The sequence below is a fragment of the Rhinichthys klamathensis genome, unplaced genomic scaffold (assembly GCF_029890125.1).
Source record: "Rhinichthys klamathensis goyatoka isolate OS25496 unplaced genomic scaffold, OSU_Roscu_1.1 h1tg000027l_1, whole genome shotgun sequence".
NCBI classification, from domain to species: Eukaryota; Metazoa; Chordata; class Actinopteri; order Cypriniformes; family Leuciscidae; genus Rhinichthys; species Rhinichthys klamathensis.
In genome coordinates, this window is record NW_026606577.1 from 1,435,305 (window position 1) to 1,461,469 (window position 26,165).

The 26,165-nt window shown below is 38.6% G+C and overlaps 1 protein-coding gene across 4 annotated transcripts in view; it reads right to left on the bottom strand.

The window, feature by feature from the left end:
• Positions 1 to 10,264: 10,264 nt before the first annotated feature.
• gramd1ba (GRAM domain containing 1Ba) overlaps positions 10,265 to 26,165 on the bottom strand; it is a 52,033-nt gene continuing 36,132 nt past the window's right edge. For 2 of the 4 annotated variants that reach the window (XM_056244011.1, XM_056243998.1), the window contains 16 exons: positions 18,667 to 18,751; positions 18,256 to 18,359; positions 17,946 to 18,041; positions 17,780 to 17,860; positions 17,564 to 17,679; positions 16,203 to 16,380; positions 15,820 to 16,012; positions 15,592 to 15,738; positions 13,670 to 13,785; positions 13,411 to 13,553; positions 13,139 to 13,242; positions 12,713 to 12,910; positions 12,494 to 12,584; positions 11,830 to 11,937; positions 11,072 to 11,192; positions 10,265 to 10,354 (listed from right to left, as the gene is read on the bottom strand). In XM_056244011.1, the coding sequence (XP_056099986.1) occupies positions 10,265 to 10,354; positions 11,072 to 11,192; positions 11,830 to 11,937; positions 12,494 to 12,584; positions 12,713 to 12,910; positions 13,139 to 13,242; positions 13,411 to 13,553; positions 13,670 to 13,785; positions 15,592 to 15,738; positions 15,820 to 16,012; positions 16,203 to 16,380; positions 17,564 to 17,679; positions 17,780 to 17,860; positions 17,946 to 18,041; positions 18,256 to 18,359; positions 18,667 to 18,751 (1,971 nt within the window). The remainder of the gene's footprint in view (positions 10,355 to 11,071; positions 11,193 to 11,829; positions 11,938 to 12,493; positions 12,585 to 12,712; positions 12,911 to 13,138; positions 13,243 to 13,410; positions 13,554 to 13,669; positions 13,786 to 15,591; positions 15,739 to 15,819; positions 16,013 to 16,202; positions 16,381 to 17,563; positions 17,680 to 17,779; positions 17,861 to 17,945; positions 18,042 to 18,255; positions 18,360 to 18,666; positions 18,752 to 26,165) is intronic. The other 2 variants (XM_056244020.1, XM_056244004.1) reach the window with 1 other exon arrangement.

The following is a 26,165-nucleotide window of genomic DNA, read 5'->3' on the forward strand; positions in this document are numbered from 1 at the left end:
CAGTCTATGGTTACTTTTCGTTTTTTACCTTCATGATGGTACTTTAACTAAACACAAACGAGAGAAAAGGAGAGGAATTGACATGTATCTGGAGGATTTGTCACTTTCGGTGTGTTTATGGTTAATTTCTGACCCTAAAGATTAGAGTTGTGACGTTCGCGAACGAACCGATTCTTTTGAACGGCTCATAAACATGAACGATGGGAGCCGAGTCGCGGCTGGAGGGGAGCCGTTCTTTCTGTCGTTCTTTTTTCATGCGTGTTTCACACAGATGCACACAAATTAGCTCCTCAGTTATAGGGGAAGGGGCGCACCCAGCGCAGGGGTGCTACTGCCTAACAGCATGATGATAGTTGTGCACGCGCTTGCATCCTTTACGTGAGTACTCCAGTGGGAAAAAACCCTACGTGCTGTCATTGGGTAGGAGCAGAGCCAATGACTTATGCCGTCACATGGTTACTCCAGTTAAAAAAAAAAAAAAAAAAAACACTAAAGTAACACTAAGTTCCTTTGTAAATAAATACAAAGGAACTGCTTTGTATTTATTTACATTGCATTTTGTGTTCATGTTATTGTATCTACAGTATATATTTACAACTTTAAATAGTTTTTGTTTTTTATCAAAAAGTTCTTGTGGTATTGTATGAATAACATAAGTCAACATAGCTTTACACATACACATACTTTGTACTAAAGGTAAATCCAAAATAGTGATATCACTTTCTAAGCAGAGGGATGTTGTGCAACCCTATGGAATATAGTCCACACATGACAAATGAGGTAATAATCAATATTTCAGAATAATTCAAACTCAGATATTGGTGTGTGATATCTGAGTTTTAATTAATTGACTACAAATCTCACCTCATCATTCCTCCCAGTGATTATTTCCAGGATAAACTGAGATTCCCCCAAGCTGGCTTCTTTAAACTGACTAAATATTTAAAAAGAGCCAAAAGAGCCGTTCTTTTGAACGGCTCTTTGAAAGGAACGAATCGCAAAGATCCGGATCTCCTCAAAGAGCCATAAATCCCATCTCTACTAAAGATAAACATGCAAAACTACCCACCGACACTATTAACCCCTTCAGCCCTGCAGCCATTGGAATGGAAATCACATGTTTTTTGGTTCAAACCAATAAAATGTTATGTTTTTATAATATGAGTAATGCCTGGTCCCTCATTGGTCTCTGATCAACCAATCACTATAGAGCTGGTAAGTCCCGCCCATCCGTAAAACTCCAAGTGGACCTCTAGGTTGAAAAAGCGTCAATGCAAGTGAATGAGATAAAATAATTATTTTCTGATCCCATTTGAATTGTGCCATGAATGTGAACATATGTTGTCTTGTCTGTGAATTTTTTATATAATTTCTCATGTAACGAGTTTGACAGTATATTGTATGATTCTTTGGCTAGCAGTTGTGGAATAGACATAACGAGAAAGACTACACGTCGCATATGTGACGTCACCGCATAACACATTTTCCCTCCACAAATGAAGTGGTTTTCACCACGCTCAACTAGTTTGTCCTCTCCCTGAAAGAAGGCGGTGAAGTGCACCAAAGACACAGGCATGTTTAGCGGGATCCGTGTGCTAGTGGTGGTGACGTATATCAAACGCGTCGAAAGCAGCGAAGAGTTGTAGTCCACAAAGTGCTCTCACACAAAGTCTAAGCGTATGAAAATTCTACCCGCTAAATTGTAGCATTCTTTACACGAAAAATTATGTAAAAAATTCACAGACAACATATGTTCACATTCATTGCAAAATTCAAACGGGATTAGAAAATAATTATTTTCTCTCATTCACTTGCATTGACGATTTTTCAACCTAGAGGTCCAGCGGGGTAAGCGGAAGGGGCGGGACTTACCAGGGGCATGTTCAAGATCACAACGGTGCGCAACGTTTTGCTACGGTTTCCGGTTTGAACGTCATGTTTCCTGGAAACGGCGTGCACCGGTGTGCAACGGGGTTTGAGATGCGTTTTCTCTTGTTTGGTGGGCGTGTCAGAACTGCAGTCCAATCAGCAGCAACATGTATATAAAGCACACGGTATTAAAGAGAACTCGCACAATGGAAGTAATTTACAAATGTGTTCGATACGCAACAACTAAGGATATCAGAAGACATGTTTGTCATAAGTATTGTAAAAATATAGGATATCAACATAATGATGTAGTTGTTTATATTTTTAGCTTCATTGCAAGTGTGTGACATTTGGTATAGAAATAAACAATGCATGTAAAGTGCTTTTCCTAAAAATGAGAAAGAAAATACAGGGTATTAATAAAACATTATTAACAACAAGAATGTGAGGCTGTGTTTTAGTCTTTATTAGGTAAGATGTGCTTCCATTTCAGTTTCCACAAATCCCTTCACTCGATTGGGATGTTCTCTTGTGTTCTGGGCGGCAAGTGCAGTAACTGTAACATCGGGCATATTTTGTAGTATTAAACATAATTTATACCGACTTCATCAGGCTCCGAAAATTCTTCACAAAGAACACAAAAAGCCTTCTCAGCTGCCGTAGTTGCAACTCTTGCGTCATCACAACAGTGCGTTCAACGCATCACCGTTTCTGTTTAAAAAACGTTCTGCAACGTTTTGTCGGCGCTGAACGCAGCCCAGCTCTATGAAGATATGACACCAAACTTAAACTTAAGGTTAGCTCCCCAAAATTAAATTTCTGTCATGAATTACTCACCCTCATGTCGTTCCAAACCCATAAGACCTTCGTTCATCTTCGGAACAAGAAATGAAGATATTTTCGATGAAATCCGAGAGCCTTCTGACCTCTCCAGACAGCAACGCAACGACCACTTTCAAGGCCCAGAAAGGTATAAAGACATCGTTAAAATAGTCCATGTGACTCCAGTGGTTCAACCTTAATGTTATGAAGCAACGCTAATACTTTTTGTGGGCAACATTTATTTTTTTATAATAATAACATTACTGAAGAATTTCTTATCTTCTGTGTCTGTCTCCTACGCTGTTTGTAACCACGGTACAGCGCTTCCGGGTTCTACGTAAGAACGCCAATGATGTCTTTATCACATTTCTGGGCCTTGAAAGTGGTCGTTGCGTTGCGGTATTTGGAGGGGTCAGAAAGCTATCGGATTTCATCAATATCTTCATTTGTGTTCCGAAGATGAACGAAGGTCTTCTGGTGATTGAACTTCAGGCATCACAAAAGACAGGCATGGTTGAGGAGGAAGAAGCCACTTTTTTGAATTTTTTAAAGTGTAATGTCCATCACAATGAACATCAGGTGTGAAAAGATATCAGCAGGAAAAAGCTAAAATACAGAGCTACATATTTGATGTTTTATGAATATGAACATTAATGTTAATTAATTAAATATAATTAATATGATTGTATGTCTTCAAAGTGACCCACACACAAACTGATGGCTTGATGGTTTAATGGACACAATAATATATTCATCAAAACCACCAGCAAGTACACATAAACACATCCACATATAAAGACATAAACACATATACTCAGATTCACTGTAACAAAAAGAATCAAAGAAAAGCAAAAAGTTTTTCTTTAGACTTTATATCATCTTACCTTTTTTCTACATTCTTTTTGCATTGCGCATTCTTACAGTAGGCCTTACGTGTTCTTTTTTTAATCTTCAACACCATTTCAATACTAGTTCATATAGTACAAACTCTAGTTCATATATATGGTTAAAATACTGTACAGGAATTTTAGATTGATTTACATTGAAGAAGAGCAAATATCAAGCAAGTAAAAAAAAATTGCTCTGTGGAAAAAGGGGTTAAAGTGTTTGCAGGTTTAATATGAAAAGCAGAAAGGACTAAGACCTTATGCGCCAGAGAAACGAGCGTCCAGGCATTTTTAGAATTTTGTGTTTGTACTTCCTTTTTTGTAGCTCTGTATACTTCTATGGCATCGCTGTTAAAGAGTAGATGGTTAAAGGCATGCAGGGTAGGTGATTTGTTCCAGAAATATTTTTTGTTATGCTTGCTGGTTGAAAGTCTCTTCACATCCTGATAACAATCACTAAATTAAGTGGTCTAAATGTATTTTATATATATATATATATATATATATATACACACATCACACACACACACACACACACACACACACACACACACACACACACACACAGTGCTTAGCATAAGTGAACACACCTATGCTAAAGTTGACTAAAAAGAGGAATAAATAATCATCTTTTGAAAATCGTCTTAATCTTGTCTTAAGGGGGTCGCACACCGGACGAGAAGCGCAGCGCCGCGTCGCGCAGCGCCAGGTCTTTAAAATTCGAACACATTATTCTCTATGAGTGTACACCATAGACAGTAAAAGAAATGGACAGAGCGATCTCATTGGAACTCAGTTGAGACAGTTGAAGCCCACTTTTAGCGATTTTTGAGAACTTCCGTTCCTGACGCGCAGACTCAGACCGACTCAAACTAAGCTTGATGACGTGAGCAACCTGTCTGACAGACGTTAATCTTCTAGTAGCTGTGCGTGGAAACTGCCAACGTTAATCTTGCAGAGACGGGGAACTTGAGCAAAGAGTTCTTTGGCGTGAGTGAGCAGGAGTAAGAATTCCGTTGCTTTTATGGACTCATTATCTATGGGCTTCTCCCTTGACGGGACGTCCCCCCGATTGCCTGCGAGCTTCTCCTCCTGTCTGTACGGTAATTTCTGTACAGCGCGACAGAGAGTCGAGTGGTTATGACGCAATCGTTAGCCTATTTTTACTAAATCTGTTTCTACGGGGCCATAGTGTAACATAGAAGGTAATGGAGCCCTTTATACATTCTCGTGTTTCTTTAGAAATAAATAATGGACAAATGGAGTCTTTAAACGCCTCAGATGTAAAGTTATTCGCTGTCAAAGTGACGCAAAAATGAATGGGAGTCAATGGAAATGCTAACGCAAGTGAAGTTCTGCTACAACATGGCGGCACCCGGCCGGCTTCAACTTCCGGTCGATGGATTACCCCCTTGGTGTACACACACCGGCGGCGCCATTCGGCGTCTGTCCGCGGCGCCCAGCTGGCTCAGGACCTTGTTCAAAACCCTGCCGCGCCACAGAGCGCCATTTGCATAGTTTTATATTAAATTTACATTTATTTGTCTCAAATCGTCGTTAATGTACATGGCTTCACCCCGTGCTGTTTTCACTCGGGTTAGCTAAACGCTAGCTAAATAAATACTATTGTATTATGTGACATAGTTGCCTAGACAACGGATAACGTTACAACAAAATAATAGACTCAACGTGATAGACACTTTTACTTGATTAACGTTCAAACATCAGCTATTATTCAATGAACATAAAAAAATAATAATAATAAGCAAGATAAAACACACATCGTGCAGCTCTTCTACCAGGAGTTGATTCAAAATTGTGCTCGCGCGATTAGAATGTGCGCGTCCGGTGTGGGATACCTGGAGTTGTCCTAGACGTGGCGCGACGCGGCGCTGCGCTTCTCGTCCGGTGTGCGACCCACTTTACTGTATCTTAATGCCTTAATTAAAAAAACGAGGAAAACTCCAACCTTTAAACACATCAATTTTCTTTGTGAATGAATAATGTATCGTAAATAAATACATGTTCTTCCTTACACCCACAGGGTGAATAAGTCAGGACACCCCTATGTTAAATTCCCATAGAGGCAGGCAGATTTTTATTTTTAAAGGCCAGTTATTTCATAGATCCAGGATACTATGATCCTGATAAAGTTCCCTTGGCCTTTGGAAATAAAATAGCCCCACATTATCACATACCCTTCACCATACCAAGAGATTGGCATGGTTTTATTTCAGTGAGCCTAATAGCTGGTTTGATTTGCATTGAGAGATGATCTTATAGATACCCCATGCCAATCTGTGGTGAAGGATATATGATGATGTGGGGCTATTTTAATAATTTATTCCTAAATTAATTAGATTCTCACCTTTGGTTATAAATCACAATTCGACATTTACTAAAGCTTTAGACTTACCTCAGTGTTGTTTTACACAGAAATCCTTTATCATCTGACTGTATCATCAGCAACCTTGCTTTGTTCTGTGCAACAAATATGAGTAATTTTGGTAAATTTTGGTAAATTAGGACTCTTTTGACATTGTGGTAACTTGTCAAAAGTAGTCCAGTTTACAGATTGTTGCTAATCAAAAAAAACATTTTAAAAGTGCACTATCTGCTAACAGCCACAAGGTGAAGACAAACACTAACAGAATTCAAGCAATAAAATGACAGTCCATTTTATATTTGATTGTCGTCCACATTTCAATGTATGTGAAATAAAAGTCTCCAAATGATGTCTGTTAAAAATAATACAAATAAAAGTTAAAATGCAGAAAATGTAGTAAGTAATAACAAAGGCCGTGGAAATCGTCTTCAAATACTTTTATTCATTCCGCCTATTTCTTGACAACACACATTTTGTTATATTTTTTTCGGAACGTTTCTCAGGGATCCCACAGTGCAACCAGCGCATGTAGGATGTGCACTGTACACAACATATACATACATTGCAGTAACACATGTATATACATTTTGTAAAGAACATTTTAAATAATAATAAAAAAAGCATTTTAAAACTCAATGTTGTAATTAAAATACATGTTAATTTTTTTCTTTCTTTCAATGTTTTGGGAGGGGGGGATAACCAGTGTTTTTCTACTTCAATGTTTTGCTCCTAACATTGACATGCCCTAAAAAAAACATCATATATGAATATCCATATCCAATTCACCTGGACCAGAACAGTCATGGTCATAGGAAAGCAACCATCCTGTCAGTGCACACAGGCTACAGTAAGAAATAATACTGTTCGCAGAACTTGCAAAATGCTGAAAGAAAACAACTGCAAAATGCTGAAAAATAATTTTTTAGGGCCTGAGCAATGTGGCAGAACTGCTGTGGCTTCCCAATGCTTGACATCTAAAGTCATTACACCGTCTAAATCACCTGTGCTTCAAAAAAACGTCCAAATAAAGGATCGTCTTTCAGCTAGAAAATACATTCTCATAGACGGTTCATGTGCAGTTTTTCAGTGATACTAACTTTACTTAAAAACACATTGCACGTTAAATACTGCATATTGGTTTGATGACTATGAGGATGAATACAGACATAAATTCTGTAGTCTGGATTGATTTTTAGGAACATAATCATAATGAAAAATAGACCATTCTTGAGAGCTAACTGATCCTTTAGCATAAAGCTGATCACTATGACCTGCAGATGTTATTTTTAGTCTAGTAATGTTTCCTAATTGCCCTTGTTGCTTAAAATAGGATAAGGGATCTGTCAATGAAGCCAACAGGGCAATGCATAGGCTCCAAAAGACACGTGTCCAGCATCTCACAGGACTGTGATCTAGCTCTAAGGACAAAATGACCATCTACATAAGATACAGTTGCCTTGAACAAATGGGACTGGTTCATAGTGACCAGATTAGACCAGTCCATCTGAGACAGTTTTACATCTGTCACATGTTCTGGACTAAGCCATCAGCTCTCTGTCTCTAGTATTTTCATCAGTTCATATATTGTTCTTAACAATGCCATACATGGGACTTAAAACAAGTTGACTCCATTGGAGATTCCATAGGAGAAACTAGGACTAGGACTTGAGTTGTATAATAAGTGTGGGGGACCCCCACCTGATATTTAAATATGCAAATCAGAACCCATCTTTAGACTGTGAAATTGCTGCTTAGAAATAGATCAATTCCAGTTCCAGTAAACACATTTCTAATTCTAGATTTTGGCCTTTTGGAACTATTCTTGATGGGAAACAGGATCAGGAAATAAAACAAGTCTTGAATCCGTGTCGCCGACACATGAGCACCAGAACTCAATATCACTAGAGGCCAATCCAACTAGAAAAACATTTCCCACTTGTGCGTGTGAGAGTTTGTATTAGAAAATCGCAACTTTGCATCTGGCACCTCAAGAGGTTACAGTCAATTTGAACTTTATCATGAGGTTGAACGTTTATTATATTGCCAAATGTTCAGATTGCTGCTCAGTTTCTTTTTGAAAATTCAAGCATAACCTGGATTTTTCACAGTTTAGTCTTAACAAACCCACTGCTGGTCTCTCTTTAGAATGCATCAAGAAAGAAAAAAAGTCTGTCCAACTCCACTACACTAATAAAGCCACGTTAAATACTTTCTCAAATCAATGTGCATCTCTCACCCGTCCAGCAGCTGGTTCAGCATCAAAACACAAGGACAACATACAACATGGAAAACAAAAATGATGAAGTGGCTTTAAAATCAAAGCTTGGCAATATGAAGTTGTTTACAGCTGCCCGCAGGATATAAATGAACCCTGGGGGAGAAAAGAAACACATTCATGTGACAATAACTCATTCACATTTGAATGGATGCTATTGGCTGGAGTGGACCTGCTGTAGTTAACCAGTAATATACCACAACCATTACTACACGAGAGGTTTGGTTGACCACAGGCTTGATGGCTGCATCCCAGTTCTCACACTACACCTCATAATAGTGCGCTGAGGTCTTTTTGTAGGCCAACCCAGAATTTGGCATTACCCTGGTTGCCTTGACAAAAAAAAGAAAAAAAAAAAGGATTTTTCAATTGGCAATTTTAGCTCTGACCAACAAAAATGTATGATTCTTAAGTTACATGCCAATCTTCATAAATGAACCACTTTTAGACATTTTGAAGTCTAAATACAATCGGCAAAAGTAAAAATCTAATGTTAGGCTAAAAATGAACTACACCACAGTCACATGACTTCAACGTCATCATCACTAAGCTTCCGACAACTCTTGCAGCCTTTACTTAGAAATGTTAAGATTAGCCTTCATGTTCGATGTGATGATGTTGACATCCCGACAACCGTTTGTAGTCCCATTAAGCCACTTGTTAGCCACCGACTTCTTTAAGACAAGTAAAAGCTTTAAACAAAACTCACAAGGGGATATTACTGATGTATCTTTTGTTGTAGAATAAAATGTGAAAATATCTTGAGCTTGAGTTTAACCCAAAACCCATTGATGGAGCTGAAAGTGCTAAAATGCTAACTTGTTTCCAGGTTTGCCTACAAAAATATGCCACTGATGCACTACACTATTAGCATAGATGCCGCATATCATTGATCAGCCAAACAAATAGTCCCGCCCCAAACTCTAGCCGTTGGTTGCCGTGCCAAGCTGGTTGAGATGTTTTGATAGCACCACAGAGCCACAGTATTTTACTTTTCAGGCAAATAATCCTTTGGATTTCTTGACTCTTCACATTAAAAGAGCAAAGATGACTGAAAAATCACCTTTCAAATAATAATGTCCTGAATTTTGCATCCATACCAACTTGTGCACAACAACAGCGCATGTAAGAGTGATTCGAGTGCTTGAATAGAAAGGCCCACACCTGCCAAACACATCCATCCGCGCTCACGGTAAAAGGAGTATACTTTGAAAAGCTTGTACGCTCAACTGTGCGCAAGATGGAGTGGAACATGGAACATTAAGTCTACCTGGGCCTTAACCATGTCCTAACTAATATGTCTAAAAGTATTTTTATTGTGTAGTAGTATGAACACTGGAATGCAGCCGATGACGCTCAGTAGATGATTCTACCGTGGCTCTTTTGCCAACGCAAATCAATCAATCAGAGGAAGTCATTTCGAACAGAGGAGGATAAACCAATTGCATATAGTTGATGTACCATGGCGCAAGCTATCAAGGAACCAGCCTTGATTCTCCATGGAAGCCTGTTACAAATGAACTCTGGCAACAAATATAGCTCCACATAGAAATAATATATTTTCATGTCTATCATAATATCATTCAATTCCATATTTTGTTTTTATAAATAAATTTGTACATATCCACATAACACTTGTTGATAGTAACTCCATATTTTCTTTATCTGGTCCCAGACTCCAAAAGGTTTAAAAAAAGGATGCTCAAGTTTTCCGAGTGTTTAAACCAGAGAGTCGGTGTCTGTTTTTGCAGTGACAGTTGAGTTGTTTTAGCCCTGGGTGAACAGACCGATTTCACCATCATTCCTCCGAAACTGCTTTTCGGCTCTTAAGACGGAGAATTGAAAGTACTGGGTTTCCTTCAGCGTCTGCCGTCAGAAAGGCCTCACAGTGCTGTAGCCAGACTGCGAGTGTGAGAACCGTTCAGTCAGTGCCGCCCACTTACAATGCCCCGCCCCCATCCAAGCTCATCTGATCGCTTACGTGTGGAGATGTTCATTACATTCGCTGAACCGGGACTCTGTTCGTCAGTGATAGCGACTTCTCCTTTCTTCACTGTCTGAATCATAGTCTTTTAACCCGATACCTTTCTGTAGTTTCATTAGAGACTCTCTCATCTGTAAACACACAAATGTATCATTGAAATCCTGCAGTGATTGCAGTTCAAAGGAATAGTTCACCCAAAAGATTTGGAATATAATCATACGAACCAATTTCATGCATGACCCTTTTCAAGAGCAACAAGTAAAGTTCTTTTCTCCTTTTGTGTTCCACTAAAGAAAGCAAGTCATATGGATTTACAATGACATGAAAATGAGTAAATGATGACAGAATTTTCATTTTGGTTGAACTATCCCTTTGAGTTCCTTTCTTCATTATAGAGTGGTGCAGTGATGACATCATGAACCCGGAAGACTAATGGTGGTTTGTAGATTTTTCTATGGGGTTTTTCAATTTATGAGTAAACTAAAGCCTATGGTAAACATACTGTAACTTGACGATACTTGCCATTTTGTTCTACAACATAAATTAGACACACTCACACCCCAAACTGTCTTATCTAGTTACTTATTAGAAATATAGACTTCAAAATGTGCGTTTTCGCAATGGGTGTGAGTAATTTACATTGTAGAACAAAATGTCAAAGCATCGTCAAGTTATATACCACAGGCATCCTATAGGAAAATCTCAAGGGAACCAGTGACGAATTAGTCTTCCAGATTTTGACATCATCCCTGGGCCACTCTATTGTTTAATACTGTTTATTATTTCTTAATATGATACATAGAATAAAATGCAAACATTTTTCAAACTTGTACTGTACTTGATCATACCTCATCTAACAACAGCACAGATGACTTTATTATTTCCCTCCATTTCTCCAGCTCGTTTTCATGGTAACGCTGCATAGACTCCAAAAGTTGAGCCCATTCAATCTGTGTTTGAGGAAGTTTACTGCAACACACACACACACACACACACACACACACACACACACACACACACACACACACACACACACACACACACACACACAAGGTGTGAAAAAAATTCCTCATGCAAATATTCATGTGTTCATATGCAGCAAAAATCAGTCTATTAATCAGTATTTCTTTTCAGACTGGAAACGCTGCATAGACTCCAAAAGTTGAGCCCATTCAATCTGTGTTTGAGGAAGTTTACTGCAACACACACACACACACACACACACACACACACACACACAAGGTGTGTGTGTGAGTCTATGCACATTTTTTTCATTTATCAATTATATATTTTTTTCAATTATATATTGAATTAGGTTTATTTTTCTTGCCACATTGGCATTTTTTTCTAGCGTAAACCTCACTACAGATTTGTGTGTAAAACAAGGAAAAAACAACTGGGCAATGATTTAAGAAAAAATAAACTTCCATCTTATGCAATACTGCTTGTTGTAAGTGTAAGTGTACATTTTTACCTAAAAACTAACCAAAAATACATATTAATAAAAATATTTTTTTTACAGTGTGCTAACAGTTACGTGCCAACGTTTTACATTTCATTTAGGTGTTTTGAAATAACAAATTAACACATTCAAGGGTCTAGTTACCTTTCCGGAGACCTGAGACCCTGCCATGAGGTCAAACTCTGGGCTGTGTATTCCAGCATCCATAGCTTATAAAACAGCATCATGTTTAAAAAGACCAGCAGCACCAGACTGAGGAACAGAAGAGAACAAACCCAGATCAGCTCATGAACCGCTCTATATCGGCTACATCAAATAAATCACAGCAGCTGAAAATGTTTCGACAGCATTTATACGTTCACACAGATGAAAACATTGAATACCTTACACAAATCCTGCAGGATGCGATGAAAACAGGAGAGAGAAAAGACATGAAGCCAAAGAACAACAGACCATAATGAATTCATGCTGACCAACAATGTGAGTAACTTGAACAGTAACTCTAAAACATCCTCTAATAATGTAACATAGTGTGAGTGACTGACAAAGTTAGAAGATTGAAAACAGACCAAAGTAGACACTGAATGAAGCATGCAGTGAGGACATTAAAGTGGCATATTCTACACTTTTGTGCCATGTTAGAAAATGTAAACATCTAATAATTTTATTTCAAGAAATGATCTGCATGTGTCAATCTGGGTTTGCTAAAATGAGCAATTTGGGAGAAAAGAAGTGGAGAAGATAAGCTTAATATTGCTGTTTTATTCCTGTGATGTCTTGGTTTTTATTTCTCATTGAGAATACCCACACAGAGCTGATGATGAGCAGGAGTTTGGAAACGCTGTAGAGAGCCAGGCCTTCAGATCCGTGGTCCGGGATGTGTCTGGTCTGTGTGGATCCTGCGGCAGCAGATACATTATACTCAATGAACACAGAGGAAAACACCTAAAAATACAACCAAAACTATATTCCTGCCCATGTACAGTTCATCAAAGTATCTCAGGAGGAGAGTTGGCTGATGTCACACCTGCCACATGTTTGATGCGACGGATGACACTCTTCTCATCCTCAGGTGTGGTGACGGGGCTGAGCGCCTCGTCCATGTGCTGCTGCCTCATGTGTGTCATGGGTCGCTTCCTCCGCCTCACTGGAGCTGTGTGTAAAGCTTTGGATCTGGGAGACTGTTTGTGAGGTTCAGAAAGCACCAGCTTACTCAACTCTAGCTCTAAACACACACACACACAGCAAAGAGAGACAGAGATTATTTTCATCTTTATTCTTTTTATCCAGTTCTCTGAATTTGTTTATTTTAATTTGTTTTTATTTTATTTTTTTATTATAGGCTATATTATATGTATTTCTATTTTTATCTTAAACTTTTACTCTGAATGTAAATTAAATGTTTAATGTTCAAAATTAATATTTAATTTCCATTACATTTTTTAAAACTTACCTAAATACCTAAAATATTCATCCAGGCCACTCCAGAAGTTTCTCTCAATGAAGCCCTTGACTAATCCCCACGGCTGCTTCTTGTAGCGTAGTTCAGCTGATACTCTTTTAGATTCATAAGCAAAAACCACAGCATTTTATTCCTCTTACATGCTACAAAATGTGTTGCTTTTTGTATAGCAACAAGTATAACTCCATTATACTTGGAGTTCTTTTGTATAACTCCAAACACATTATAATATTTATTGGATTAAAACAGAGCGCAGACTTTACCTCAGACGGCACTTGTTCTTGGCGACCCTAGTGAGCATGTAGCGGTTGAGCGTGTAAAAGTAATCGTGATATGGGACATCGTGAGCAATCACCTCTGCGTCGATGATGTAGCACTCGCTCACTTGACTGGCCTTGTGCAAAGTCTACAAGAAAAACAAAGAAACTAAAGCTTTTCATAGCATCGTCATGAAGACAAAAACTACATGAAACATGCCCCAGAGACTGTATGAGGCTTGTGTATCTCCTCTGGTGAGCTCACCTGTGTCTCTGTGACTGTGGCCGTCTTTGGGGCCAGTGGGTTGGAGAGGGCGATGGTGTACCTGATCTCTCTGGTCTGACCGGTGTCCTCTTTCCTCCAGGGGTGATAGACCACATCTGCAAAAGAAATATAGAGAGAAAGAAGGTAAAATAATAATAATAGCTAGATAAATAAACAGATAGATAAACAGATAGATAAACAGATAGATAGATAGATAGATAGATAGATAGATAGATAGATAGATAGATAGATAGATAGATAGAGAGGGAGATAGAGAGGGATAGATAGATAGATAGATAGATAGATAGATAGATAGATAGATAGACAGATAGATAGACAAATAGATAGATAGGGATAGACAGACAGATAGATAGATAGATAGATAGACAGACAGACAGATAGATAGAGATAGAAGGATAGACAGACATATAGATATAGATAGACAGATAGATAGAGATAGATAGACAGACAGATAGATAGAGATAGAGGGATAGACAGACAAATAGATAGATATAGATAGACAGATAGATAGAGATAGATAGATAGACAGACAGACAGACAGACAGATAGGGATAGACAGACAGACAAACAGACAGATAGATAGACTGACAAATAGATAGATAGATAGATAGATAGATAGATAGATAGATAGATAGATAGATAGATAGATAGATAGGGATAGACAGACAGATAGATAGATAGATAGATAGATATATAGATAGATGGATAGATGGATAGATGGATAGATAGATAGATAGACAAATAGATAGATAGGGATAGACAGACAGATAGATAGATAGATAGATAGATAGATAGATAGATAGATAGATAGATAGATAGATAGATAGATAGAGGGATAGAGGGATAGACAGACAAATAGATAGATATAGATAGACAGATAGATAGAGATAGATAGACAGACAGATAGATAGAGATAGAGGGATAGACAGACAAATAGATAGATATAGATAGACAGATAGATAGATAGATAGATAGATAGGGATAGACAGATAGATAGATAGGGATAGACAGACAGATAGATAGATAGATAGATAGATAGATAGATAGATAGACAGACAGACAGATAGATAGATAGATAGATAGATAGACAGACAGATAGACAGACAGACAGATAGATAGATAGACAGACAGATAGATGGATAGAGAGGGACAGACAGACAGACAGATAGACATACAGATGATAGATAGATATATAGATAGATAGATAGATAGATAGATAGATAGAGAGGGATAGATAGATAGATAGATAGATAGATAGATAGATAGATAGATAGGGATAGACAGATAGATAGATAGATAGGGATAGACAGACAGACAGATAGATAGATAGATAGATAGATAGATAGATAGATAGATAGATAGACAGATAGATAGATAGACAGACAGACAGACAGATAGACAGACAGACAGACAGACAGATAGATAGATAGATAGACAGATAGATGGATAGAGAGGGACAGACAGAAAGACAGACAGACAGATAGACAGATGATAGATAGATATATAGATATATAGATAGATAGATAGATAGATAGATAGATAGATAGATAGATAGATAGATAGAGAGGGATATATAGATAGATAGATAGACAGATAGATAGGGATAGACAGATAGATAGATAGATAGATAGATAGATAGATAGATAGATAAAGGGTTAGACAGACAAATAGATAGATATAGATAGACAGATAGATAAAGGGATAGACAGACAAATAGATAGATAGATGGATAGATAGACAGACAGATAGGGATAGACAGACAGATAGAAAGATGGATAGAGAGGGACAGACAGACAGACAGATAGATAGATAGATAGATAGATAGATAGATAGATAGACAGACATACAGACAGACAGATAGATAGATAGATAGACAGACAGACAGACAGATATTGGTCAACCTGAGAAGCGCCTCTGCTCCAGAAACTCTCTCATGAACTGGGATTCAGCGAAGAGGATGTCGTGCAGTTTTTCCACACTGAACATATACACTTCATTAATGTACAATTTCCCATTCAGATCTTCCTGGAAGGCCTGCACTTCCCCCGCTGACAAAACACACACGCACAGAAACAGTCAGACTAAAGTTGTGGAACAGTAAATTAGAAATGGATTTTGCATACACACACCCTCATCGTGTGTTTCTGAGGAGTCGCTCAGTTCAGTGGGGAGGTCCTCGTTGTCATTGAAATCTAGGGAGGGGGATGGGGCGGGAACATGGGCAGAGCCACTGGTCTCTGACAGCATGTTGTCAGGTAAAGGCAGGGGCAGGAGGTCTTCTGGGACGCAGCCAGTAAAGTCCTCCACTGGGGGCACATCAAACTACAAGGATAAAAAGAATGATTATGAACATTTTGAATTAATAGAATATCAATTTGCAGTGCTAACATTATGCTGGCCATCCTAACCATTTCTGTCATGTATAAATTACCATTAATAAACAATTCTGCAGGTGTATTCCCACTGTAACACAGTTACTGTATGTGTTTTATGAAGGTGACCCAGTTCTTACATTGACCGGAGCGTCTGTGCTGTCTGTGGAATTGAGACTGCTATTGAGGAAAACCTTCCTGTGGAGCTGAGGGCTGATGTCCATTTTGGCGTCTTGGGTTTTGGGACAGTTGTCAGTGGCCTCGTTGTCTTCAGCGGGAATCTCCTCACAGTACCTGCACCAGGGAGAGGGGCAACAGCTGCAGGTCAAGATTACCAGCTCGGGCAGCAAAATAGACCCTCTACCACAGATAGCAAGAAGACGGATTGATAGACAGTGGGAGAAAAGGAGAAGTGAAGACGTCTACAGCAAATCAATGATAATTTGCCATCTGAATACTGGATGTACAGCTGTAGTCTTACTGTTGTATTTCTGATTGGGCAGTGTTCAGTGTCACACGGTCCTTCAGAAATCAAATTCTAATATGCTGATTTGGTGACCCAGAAATGTTTCTAATTAATATCAATGTTAAAAATAGTGCTGCTTATTGTTTTTGAGGAAACTGTGACACTTTTTTCAGGATTCTTTGATAAATAGAAAGGAAAAAACAGCATTTATTTGAAGTAGAAATCTTTTCTAACATTATAAATATTTTTACTGCCACTTTTAATTAATTAGGGGTGTAACGATACCCTCATGTCACGATTCGATACATATCACGATACTGAACTCACGATACAATATTATTGCTATAATCCAAGACATATGGTAAAAGGTTAACAAAAAATGTACTGTAGATTAAAATGCTAAATTTGATTAATGAATAGGCTTGGATTTGATGAAACAGGACAATGGAAACTCCAGAATAAAAATATTCATATATTATACATTATATTCAACATATATATATATATATATATATATATATATGTTTATATATTAGTTTAATGTAGTACTGACACTAAAACTCTGAAAACTTGAATTTTTATTTTGGGTGAATTATTCACAATACAGATTGTCACCATCACCGGTACATATTGTTGCAGTTTTGTATTGCGATAATTTGTGACACCCCTATTAATAATGGATCTTTGCTGAATAAAAGTACTTTTTTCAAAAGCAAAACTGGTTTGGATTGGCTGTATCTAAATGGGACCATATCCGTGTATCTGAATGGGTGTATTTTGTGCTAAAATAGCTTCTTGAGTTCAGACCTAAAAAAAGACTAAATCTGTAGATCTGAGTGTACTAGAAGCTGGGAAAGGGACACAAAACCACTATAGTTGTGACTACACAAAATACCCCCAATACCAGATATTCCTAAACTTGCAAATGAAAATCTGTTTCCTGGACCTCTTCTAACAAAGCTTTGAGAGAGGGTGTAGATTTGTAAATTATGAATCACCTAAATGATTCAACATTCAGGATGGGGGAAGACTCACCCCATGGTGTTGAAGTCGTCATCAGGAGGTACATAATCTTCATCGTCACTGGTCAGACCCAGTTCATTCCCATAACACTGATGGACAAAATGCCACAGCTCTTTGGGACACAATGGCTAGATAAATATGAGAGACATAGAGACTTTGTGGGCTAACATGACCACCAAACATTTGTTTTTAAAGGATCATTGGGAACAATGACATATCTTGTCGAACCTTTTCAAGTAGAGCATTCTGCCAGAGTCTGAACATCATCATGTACGTCCGATCTCTTGCCCCGAATGAGGTAAAAAAGTGCTAAAGGAGAATATGCAAATGTTTAGTATGTACGACAGAGTTTGGCACACTGGTGTTATGCACAAAGTCAAAGACCTCTGTTTACCTTTTCATTGTCTGTGCACAGCTGGATGGCGTTGGGGATGAGTCTAGCCGTTTTCTCCTTCGTCATGGAACAAACATCTTTCAACTTCACGGTCAGCTACACACACACAGACATAGAGAGATGACAACACAAGCTCAACAAACCTGCTGAAGCAACACAGTACATTCACTGGATATCATTTTTTTCAGAGCGAAAAAGAGAGGCAGAAATGTCAATTCCGTGCAGAATACGCCGTTTCTCCTCACAGCTGTGCAAGAAAATGGCACGAGAGACTGATGCACTCAGAGACGAGAGTAATATTTCAACTCACCAGCGTTTCCCAGCGGAATATGTTGCTATAGAAACAGATCCAGTTTTCAGAGAGGTAGAGGCGGCCCTGCAGGAGGATATCTCTCTGCAGGGCACAGGAGTAGTCTGTCAGGATGAGGTGAGAGGTCAGAGTTCAAAGGTCCATGTTAAGATGCATCCTCCACTTTCATACATGAAACCTTTCCATGTTTTATACATATTGTTTACAACCCTAAACACTAAAAATATCACAGGCAATCACTAGTTTGAAAAAAAGAATGGTAGGTCTCAACATATATGGGCTAACCAAATCAACAACAACAAATCAATGCAGTAATTTCAGGTTGTATGATAAACTATAACATGTATGCTACTAGACGGATTATTATATTGTAGCTGCCTTCAGTATGTAAAGATCAAACATAAGACTCACCCACAATGAGGCGCTCCGTGTCGGGCAGCTGCTTGAAGAGCTTCCTGAAGTCTTCATTTCGCTGCTTGTACGTGGGGCTCAAAACCTGAGTGACAAGAGGAGAGAGAGAATGAGACCAGCTATGTACAGTACAGACAAACACACATACAACCACAAACATCCACACAGAGACAGTTAAAACACTCAGCATTCTTAAGAAGGAACAAAGACCTCATACATTGTTTTTTTTGGAGACAAACTGTAAAAGGGTCATTCTACAAAACGGGTGCCATTTGTATCCCCATATATACATACACATTTATTTGTCTTACCTACAATAACCAAAAAACAAAATCAGTAAGTATATTTATGGGGGTTTTTTTTCATTTACTTTAATCGTGAAGATTTTTTGGCCTGTTCCCACCCCCGTAAATGCAATAAAACCTAGAATTTTCTCTTCATTCTCTTTCTATATATTTGATTATTTTTTAGAAAGAAAGAATTAAAATAATTATATTATAAAGGCTTTTTGTGTCCCCAGCATATTTTCTCTTTTAACAGCAGCTCAATACATAAAAAAAACAACCTTTTTTATAACAATGTATACCTGGTCACCATGATTTTGTATAGTAGACACGTGAAAAATGGAAAGAAATATCAGCATTAAATTCTCAAATGGATTTGTAAAGCTGTAACCCTGTTTCCATTAACACTTTCTGTGGGAATGAATATATAGGAAATTTTTATTTTAGTTTTGCATAATGCAGTTTATTAACCCTAAAACACATTATCTGTCGGATTAAATGTTTAATATTCATATTATTATATACATTTTTTCCAATACTCTGTCAGCTGAACAATCTACATCAAGGTACACAACTAAATGTATGAAAAACTACTACAGTCCCTCAAATCATTGCATTCACAGCAAAATGCATGGCCTCTATCCTAAGCAGGTCCGCAAGCGCACAGTAGTAAAACTCTGTAGTCGTGTCTCTCCACTGAAACATAATGAGATGCTCATTTGCTAACATCAACAAAGCCAAACTAAAAAGGGAGACAACTCCCTTCTCATCTGCTCTCTGATTGGTTGCTTACAGCAGGAACACTCTCTGAATCCCAGTCCATCCAATCACACGGGGGCACTTCAGGCTGTTGGACTGCCTCCCAGTCGTAGAGCCAATCAGACTCTGCATCAAAGCTGAGGACTTCCATCGCTCTTGTCCGTTTGAGGAGACGTTCCCACTTATTGGCTCAGCTCCTGATGGTGGTGCAATGCTTCACGATATGCAGTTGAGCTCACTACCAGCTTCAGCAGGCCATGCTCTGAAATGACCTGGAGTTACCTCTGCACCCGTCCTTTGGCATTACCGGGTTTGTTTTTTAAGTAGTGCAGCCTGGGTCTCAGCACCTAAACACCAGCCAAACAATCCTCCACATACAGCAGGAGAACTCCTCACATTGATAAGAGAGACGTATCAGTCTTGACCATGAAAACGGAGCACGGTTTCCTCAGGAAATGAGTCAAACTTTTAACAAGACACAGAGGACTGTTAGTGGTCTGCTTCGAAAGGCTGTGGCAAAACAATCTTTTTGTTTGAGGGTTTATGCCTGCTGATCCACCAAATTTACAAAATACAAGAAACAGTTCCAGATCCAGCCAGAAACTCTGAGGTACGTTGCCACTTTACAATATTTTAGATTCAAAGTGTTCATGAAGGTTTTCAGTTACGGCTATCTGATGAAAATATATATTTAGGATATTGCATATCCTAAATGTTTGCCAAGAAAAATAAAATCGTCCAAGAACAATCCCGAGGCATGTGTTTGAGGAAATCCAAGAAAAAAAACATCCACCTGTTAAAAAAAAATGCAGGGTTTTTCTTCAGATAAAAAAAAAAAAATCTTTCAAAATTATTTCTTTAGCATGGATTAAAATAGTCAAAATACAAGCATTAATATCCTTGCAAGTCAAGATGAATTCATCTGCGGCTCGTCCCTTTGAGTATATCTTCCTGGAGGATGCAAAATGTGTCTCATAAATTGTAATCTCACAGAGAGACTCTCTTGAGCAGAAGCAGCCCTTTATTACAACAGGAAAGAGTTCTCACTAAGACTTTCTACAAAACATTTCTGCCAAGAGGAGTGGGAGGGGCCTGAGAGAATGTTTGTGTGTGAGAAAGAGGGAGGAGGAGGAGCTAGGGAAGCCAGCTGGCCAATAGAATGCAAAGAAGAAGAGGGAGGAGGGGCTGTGCCAGATGTAGTGAGCTCTTTGCTTCAGGCAGTACATTTTTCTCACTCATGATCGAAGAGCTGGGAGATTTATATGCTTTTCCTAGGACTTTCATTACACCCCCACCCCAGGTCAAACTTCAATGATTCAATGTCTCTCCGGAAATGTTACAAAAAAAACCTGAAGGGTTCGGTGCCTGAACAAGACACTTCAGCTTCCACAAATTTTTTTTTTTTTTGCGAAACCCCCCAAAATAGCAAAAGTAGCAGTTTTTTTTTATTTCATGAAGTGGGAGAAAGAGATCAAAAAGTTGGAGAAAGTATAGGATAGAGAGATAAAAAGTGTTTGAGAGAATCACAGACGCCCCCATTGTGCACAAGACATTTTATGGTGTTAGTGTTGAGGCACGGCCAAGGACAACGCCTCAGTCTTCCTTCTCTCCTTCGTTCTTGCACTCTCACGGGGTGAACGAACTCTAGTTAACTTCCTGGGCTGGAGGAAGGGGGGATGTTGAGAGGATGCCAAATGGGTGAATCATCTCTCTCTCTCTCTGGCCTCTACTCCAAACCCCTCTCAAGCAAAACATCTGAGGCCACTGTTGAGCCAGACACATTGTTCAGCTCAGGAGCAAGACGCTCGGTAGAACCATCTCTTCTTTGGAAGTCCTAAGGAAGTCTCTTTTTTGTACAATAAAACATGTAAGCACTACATGTCTGGTTGCCCAATGTTGCCCAATCTAGGTCCTATTGGTAAATATGAAGAAAAAAAATGTTTAACTAAAATATACTTAACATTTAAAATATTTACAAAAATATAACCATTAATTGAAGTAGAATTATAGAAGAAAATGGGTAGCACTTTATTTTACAGTCCTATTCCCCACGTACATACTATGCACTTATTATAGTAATTGAGTAATAACTAGGTACTTATCCTGAACCTTTCCCTAAATATTAACCCATGTAGTTACCTTATATTACCCAGTACTTTCTTAGGTAAGTACACTGTAAGTGCACGTACCGTAAAATAAAGTGAAAACAGAAAATGCATGAGAAATAAATGACAAATATGTTTTAATTTCCCTACATTTGCCATGATTAATGGCACCACTACAAATTAAAACAGAATAACACTATATTCCCATTCATACTGTACTTTAGGCTATCTCAGAATTTCTCAGAACTTTTTTACTTCTCTAGCTCAACATCTTGTGGCGTTTTTTCCTTGCTACACTTACTCTTCACTTGTTCTGGTTTACAGCTTAAGACATTAATGCGTGATTTTCTATAAAGCTTCTTTGAAACAACATGGCTTGTAAATGCGCTTAACAAATAAAAATGACTGTAACCGTAACAGGGAGCGTGATTATTTACAGTCCTGTGGACAAAAAGCTTCTCCTTGACTGTCTGTATTTAGCATGTTTACAGCTGCCATCTTACAACTGAGCACATTTATCCAACAGCTTGCGGTTATCTGCCCACCCGAGAAAAACAAAAATGAGCAAAGTATACAATTTCCTGATAAGCTCACACTTGGAGAGAGTCCCAGCATCATTGTTTCCTGCTGGTCTTTATAAACACTGACTGTTATCTCCACACAGATGCTGGTGTCCACACATTGGTTTTCCTCTGTTTATGGAGTCATGCAGAAGCATCATGCCCATTCAGACTTCCCCCGCAGATTCCTGTTTGGTAAACCCGCACCCACACTACTTAACAGAACACCCGACCCGTTATCCGACAGCAACACTAATGGAATTCCATCCCCGACCCGTTTGACAGAGACCGTGACCCAAACTGCACCCACATTAAAATGCAGTCGTCTCTCCTGAAACTCTGCAGTTTATACGTGGTGGTTGGTCCTCCTAGCAGCATAAACAAATAAAAAAATTATTCAAATTCTGAATAGACTACATACAGAAAGCGAGCAAAGGGCCATCCCTATATAATCACTGAAGCTGTCAAGTACTTAAATTCAGCACGACTGGCAATAATGCGCAACGCTACAAACCGCGTTGTAAATATAAAGCTTTGAGAGTCTTCAGAGTGTGAACATAAATATGCATATTGGGAACTTTTCGAAGCAGCTGCCTATCAGTGTGAATTGATTTGAAACAAACTTGGATAATGGACTCACGGCCCAAAATGACAACGTAAATGTTATTCCACCCATTACATCATATTAATGGTTCACCCATCGGGTACCCGCCCAAGTGCAGGACTCTGTACCTCCCTCAGATTTTTTTGTGAATTTTAAACGCAGCCTCCAAAAAAAAAAAAATCTATATTTAAAGGTGCCTTGTGTAAAAAAATCAATTCAAAATCCACATATTCCATACCAGATGGGGGCAGTATACCTCCAGAAAGTTGGCCTACTCTTGTCTGTTTTTTAGTTTCGGGTTGTTAATCTTCTAAAACCGTCAAATCGTCCGCTTTGTCCCGCCAAAGCCTATTTTGATCGGTGAGTGATGTAGAATAGAATGACTGCTGCGCTTGACAGGGCGCTCATAACGAGCAGAGAGAGAGAGAGAGCGCCCCGGCCGCGCGCGCGCACTCTCACGTCTTCAAACAACACGAGCGCAGTCCTCCTGCTCTCTCTCTCCCTCGCGCATATTAATCAAATCAATTGACACGATCGTAAGACCGCAGTTCATTTGGAGATTTTTAGAGATTAGAGACTCAATGAACAACATCTCAACACTAAATTATAATGGCCGGTCTCATATAGACGCGATTGACATCAGGTTCAAGTACGCCCACAAGCCGTGCGAGTTATTCGTGTATTGGAGTTTGGCTGGTGGTTATGTATGTTGCCCGCATACCGCCTCCCATGGCCGAAACTGGTATTATGACACCGGCCGGGCCGGGGCTAGTAATTTAGCATGCTAATTCAGGTTTATATCTCGGCAGCACTATAACTTGTCATTTTTTTAATGACATCATTGCATTTATTTCTTCTCATTCTTTTGATACGTGTAGCTCATTTGTTGGATATTTTTACCTCAATTTTTACATATGGCACCTTTAAAAACTATTCTGGTAAAAAGTGTTGAAAGATATCTATTTGCATGTCAAAATTTGATCAATTCAATTGAGTGCAGATCATTTGCTTTAAACTGAAAATGCATTGTTGTATGACTATCTATTCCAAGGAATGAATGAATGAGGCTTTTATATGAAAGATGTAATGAAAGTGAGTGACATATTATGAAGGCAAAGTATGTTATAACCCATACTTGGAATTTGTCCTATGCATTTAACCAATCTAAGTTAGTGCACACACACTGGGAGGAGTGAGTAGTGAACACACACACACACTGCAAACCATGGACACACACACCCAGACTAGGGGTGGGCGATATGGCAAAAATATCATATCACGATTTTTTTCAGGAAAATCACGATTAACGATTTTATCACGATTCTTTTTCATGTTGGTTTTACTATTTTGCAAGTGACTGAGAATTACAGCCAAACTAATGTCCCTATTTAAAAAAAAAAAAGCCTTATAGGTAACAAAAGAAAAAAGAATGGCAGACATTTAGGCCAAAGTGGCGAAGATAAAAATCTTTATCATTATTTTCTTTGTTATTAAGAATTAGGAACAAAGATACACATTAAGCATACACAACTTAATATACAAATGAAATAAACAGTGCTTTATTTTTTCAGCTACAGTAAGGGGTATTTAACAGTAGCATTGAAGAAAGTAATTAGGCTAAATTAACAAATACGAAAATAAAACACAACATAGACTTCACTGTATAAATTATACATTTATTATTATTAAAGCTACTACTAAAGTTCTCAGTCAAGAGCAGTGAGTGATTTCCTCTTTGTGTTTTGTTGTTTTATTAACATTAAAGGGATAGTTCTCCCAAACATTGTAATTGTCATCATTTACTCTCTCAAGTTGTTTTAAACCCGAATAAGTTTCTTTCTTCTGTTGAAAATAAAAGTTATTTGGAAGAATGTGGCTAACCAAACAGTTGCTGTACTCCAGTGACTTCCATATGTTTTCCTACTATGGAAGTCAATGGGGACCAGCAACTGTTTGGTTAGCCACATTCTTCCAAATAACTTTTATTTTCAACAGAAGAAAGAAATTAATACAGGTTTGGAACAACATTAGAGTGAGTAAATAATGACAGAATTTTTATTTTTGGGTGAACTATCTCTTTAAGGACAAGAGGCAGCTTGTTTACTAACTGGCTACTTTCGCTTTAAGAGCTGCACGCGATTCGTCTAATACACGCATTTGACAAGCAGATTTTCTCTCATTTTTTTTCTGTTTGCTTTCACTTTAGACATAACCAACTTTGTTTATGTAAACCTTGTGTGTATTTGACAATATTAGCGCAATAAGACTCGAAAGATAACTTATAACGTAGTCCAGTAAACAGACGCTGTTAGACAGGCTTTTAGTGCCCGTGTGCTTCGGGTGTATGCGCTCAGAAAGCACACGTCAGAACAGCGCATCAGCACGTGAATTACATGTTTAACCAGCAAGGCTTTAAAGCACATGCAAATAATGAACTTCTGTGAACTGCAGTGTCCCGTTCCTCTGCGTTAACATTTGTTGTATGTTGAGACGGAGCTCGGCGCCAGAACTGCAACTGATAAAATGCACGATACTACGATATTTCTTCAAAAGCAGATCGTGGAGACATTTTAATCGTCCACGATCAAAAACCGTGATATCGCACACCCCTAACCCAGACTCATTTTGCTGTGGCACCCTTACTCAACACCTCACCTCAGTCATTTCCTGCTGGTATTGAGAACTGAACCCGCAACCTTCGGGTTACCAGTCTGACTCTCTAACCATTAGGCCACAACTGCCCCATTTAGCGCTTTACTATGTACTACTGTAAACCCAAAGTGCTTTACAATCATATCAGGAGGTCTCTCCTCAACATCCACCTGCATGATGCGACGGAAGCCACAGTGCGCTCAACACACACCAGCCATAGAAGAGAGAGAGTCATAGAGCCAGTTTAATGGATGGGGATTATTAGGAGCCATGATTGATAAGGGCCAATGGAGGGAATTTGTCCAGGACACCGTGGTTACACCCCTACTCTTAAAGAGATGTGCCATGGGATTTATAAAATGTATAAACCTCGGTTTAACGTCTCATCCAGAGGATGGTGCTTGTTACAGTATAGTGTCACCATGACTAAACTGGGGCATTAGGACTAGAGTTACTCCAGTTACAGACTTCTTCGTGCTGTTATTATTAGATAATTATATTTTCCTGGAGCCCACAAGTAATTTCTTCCACCTGC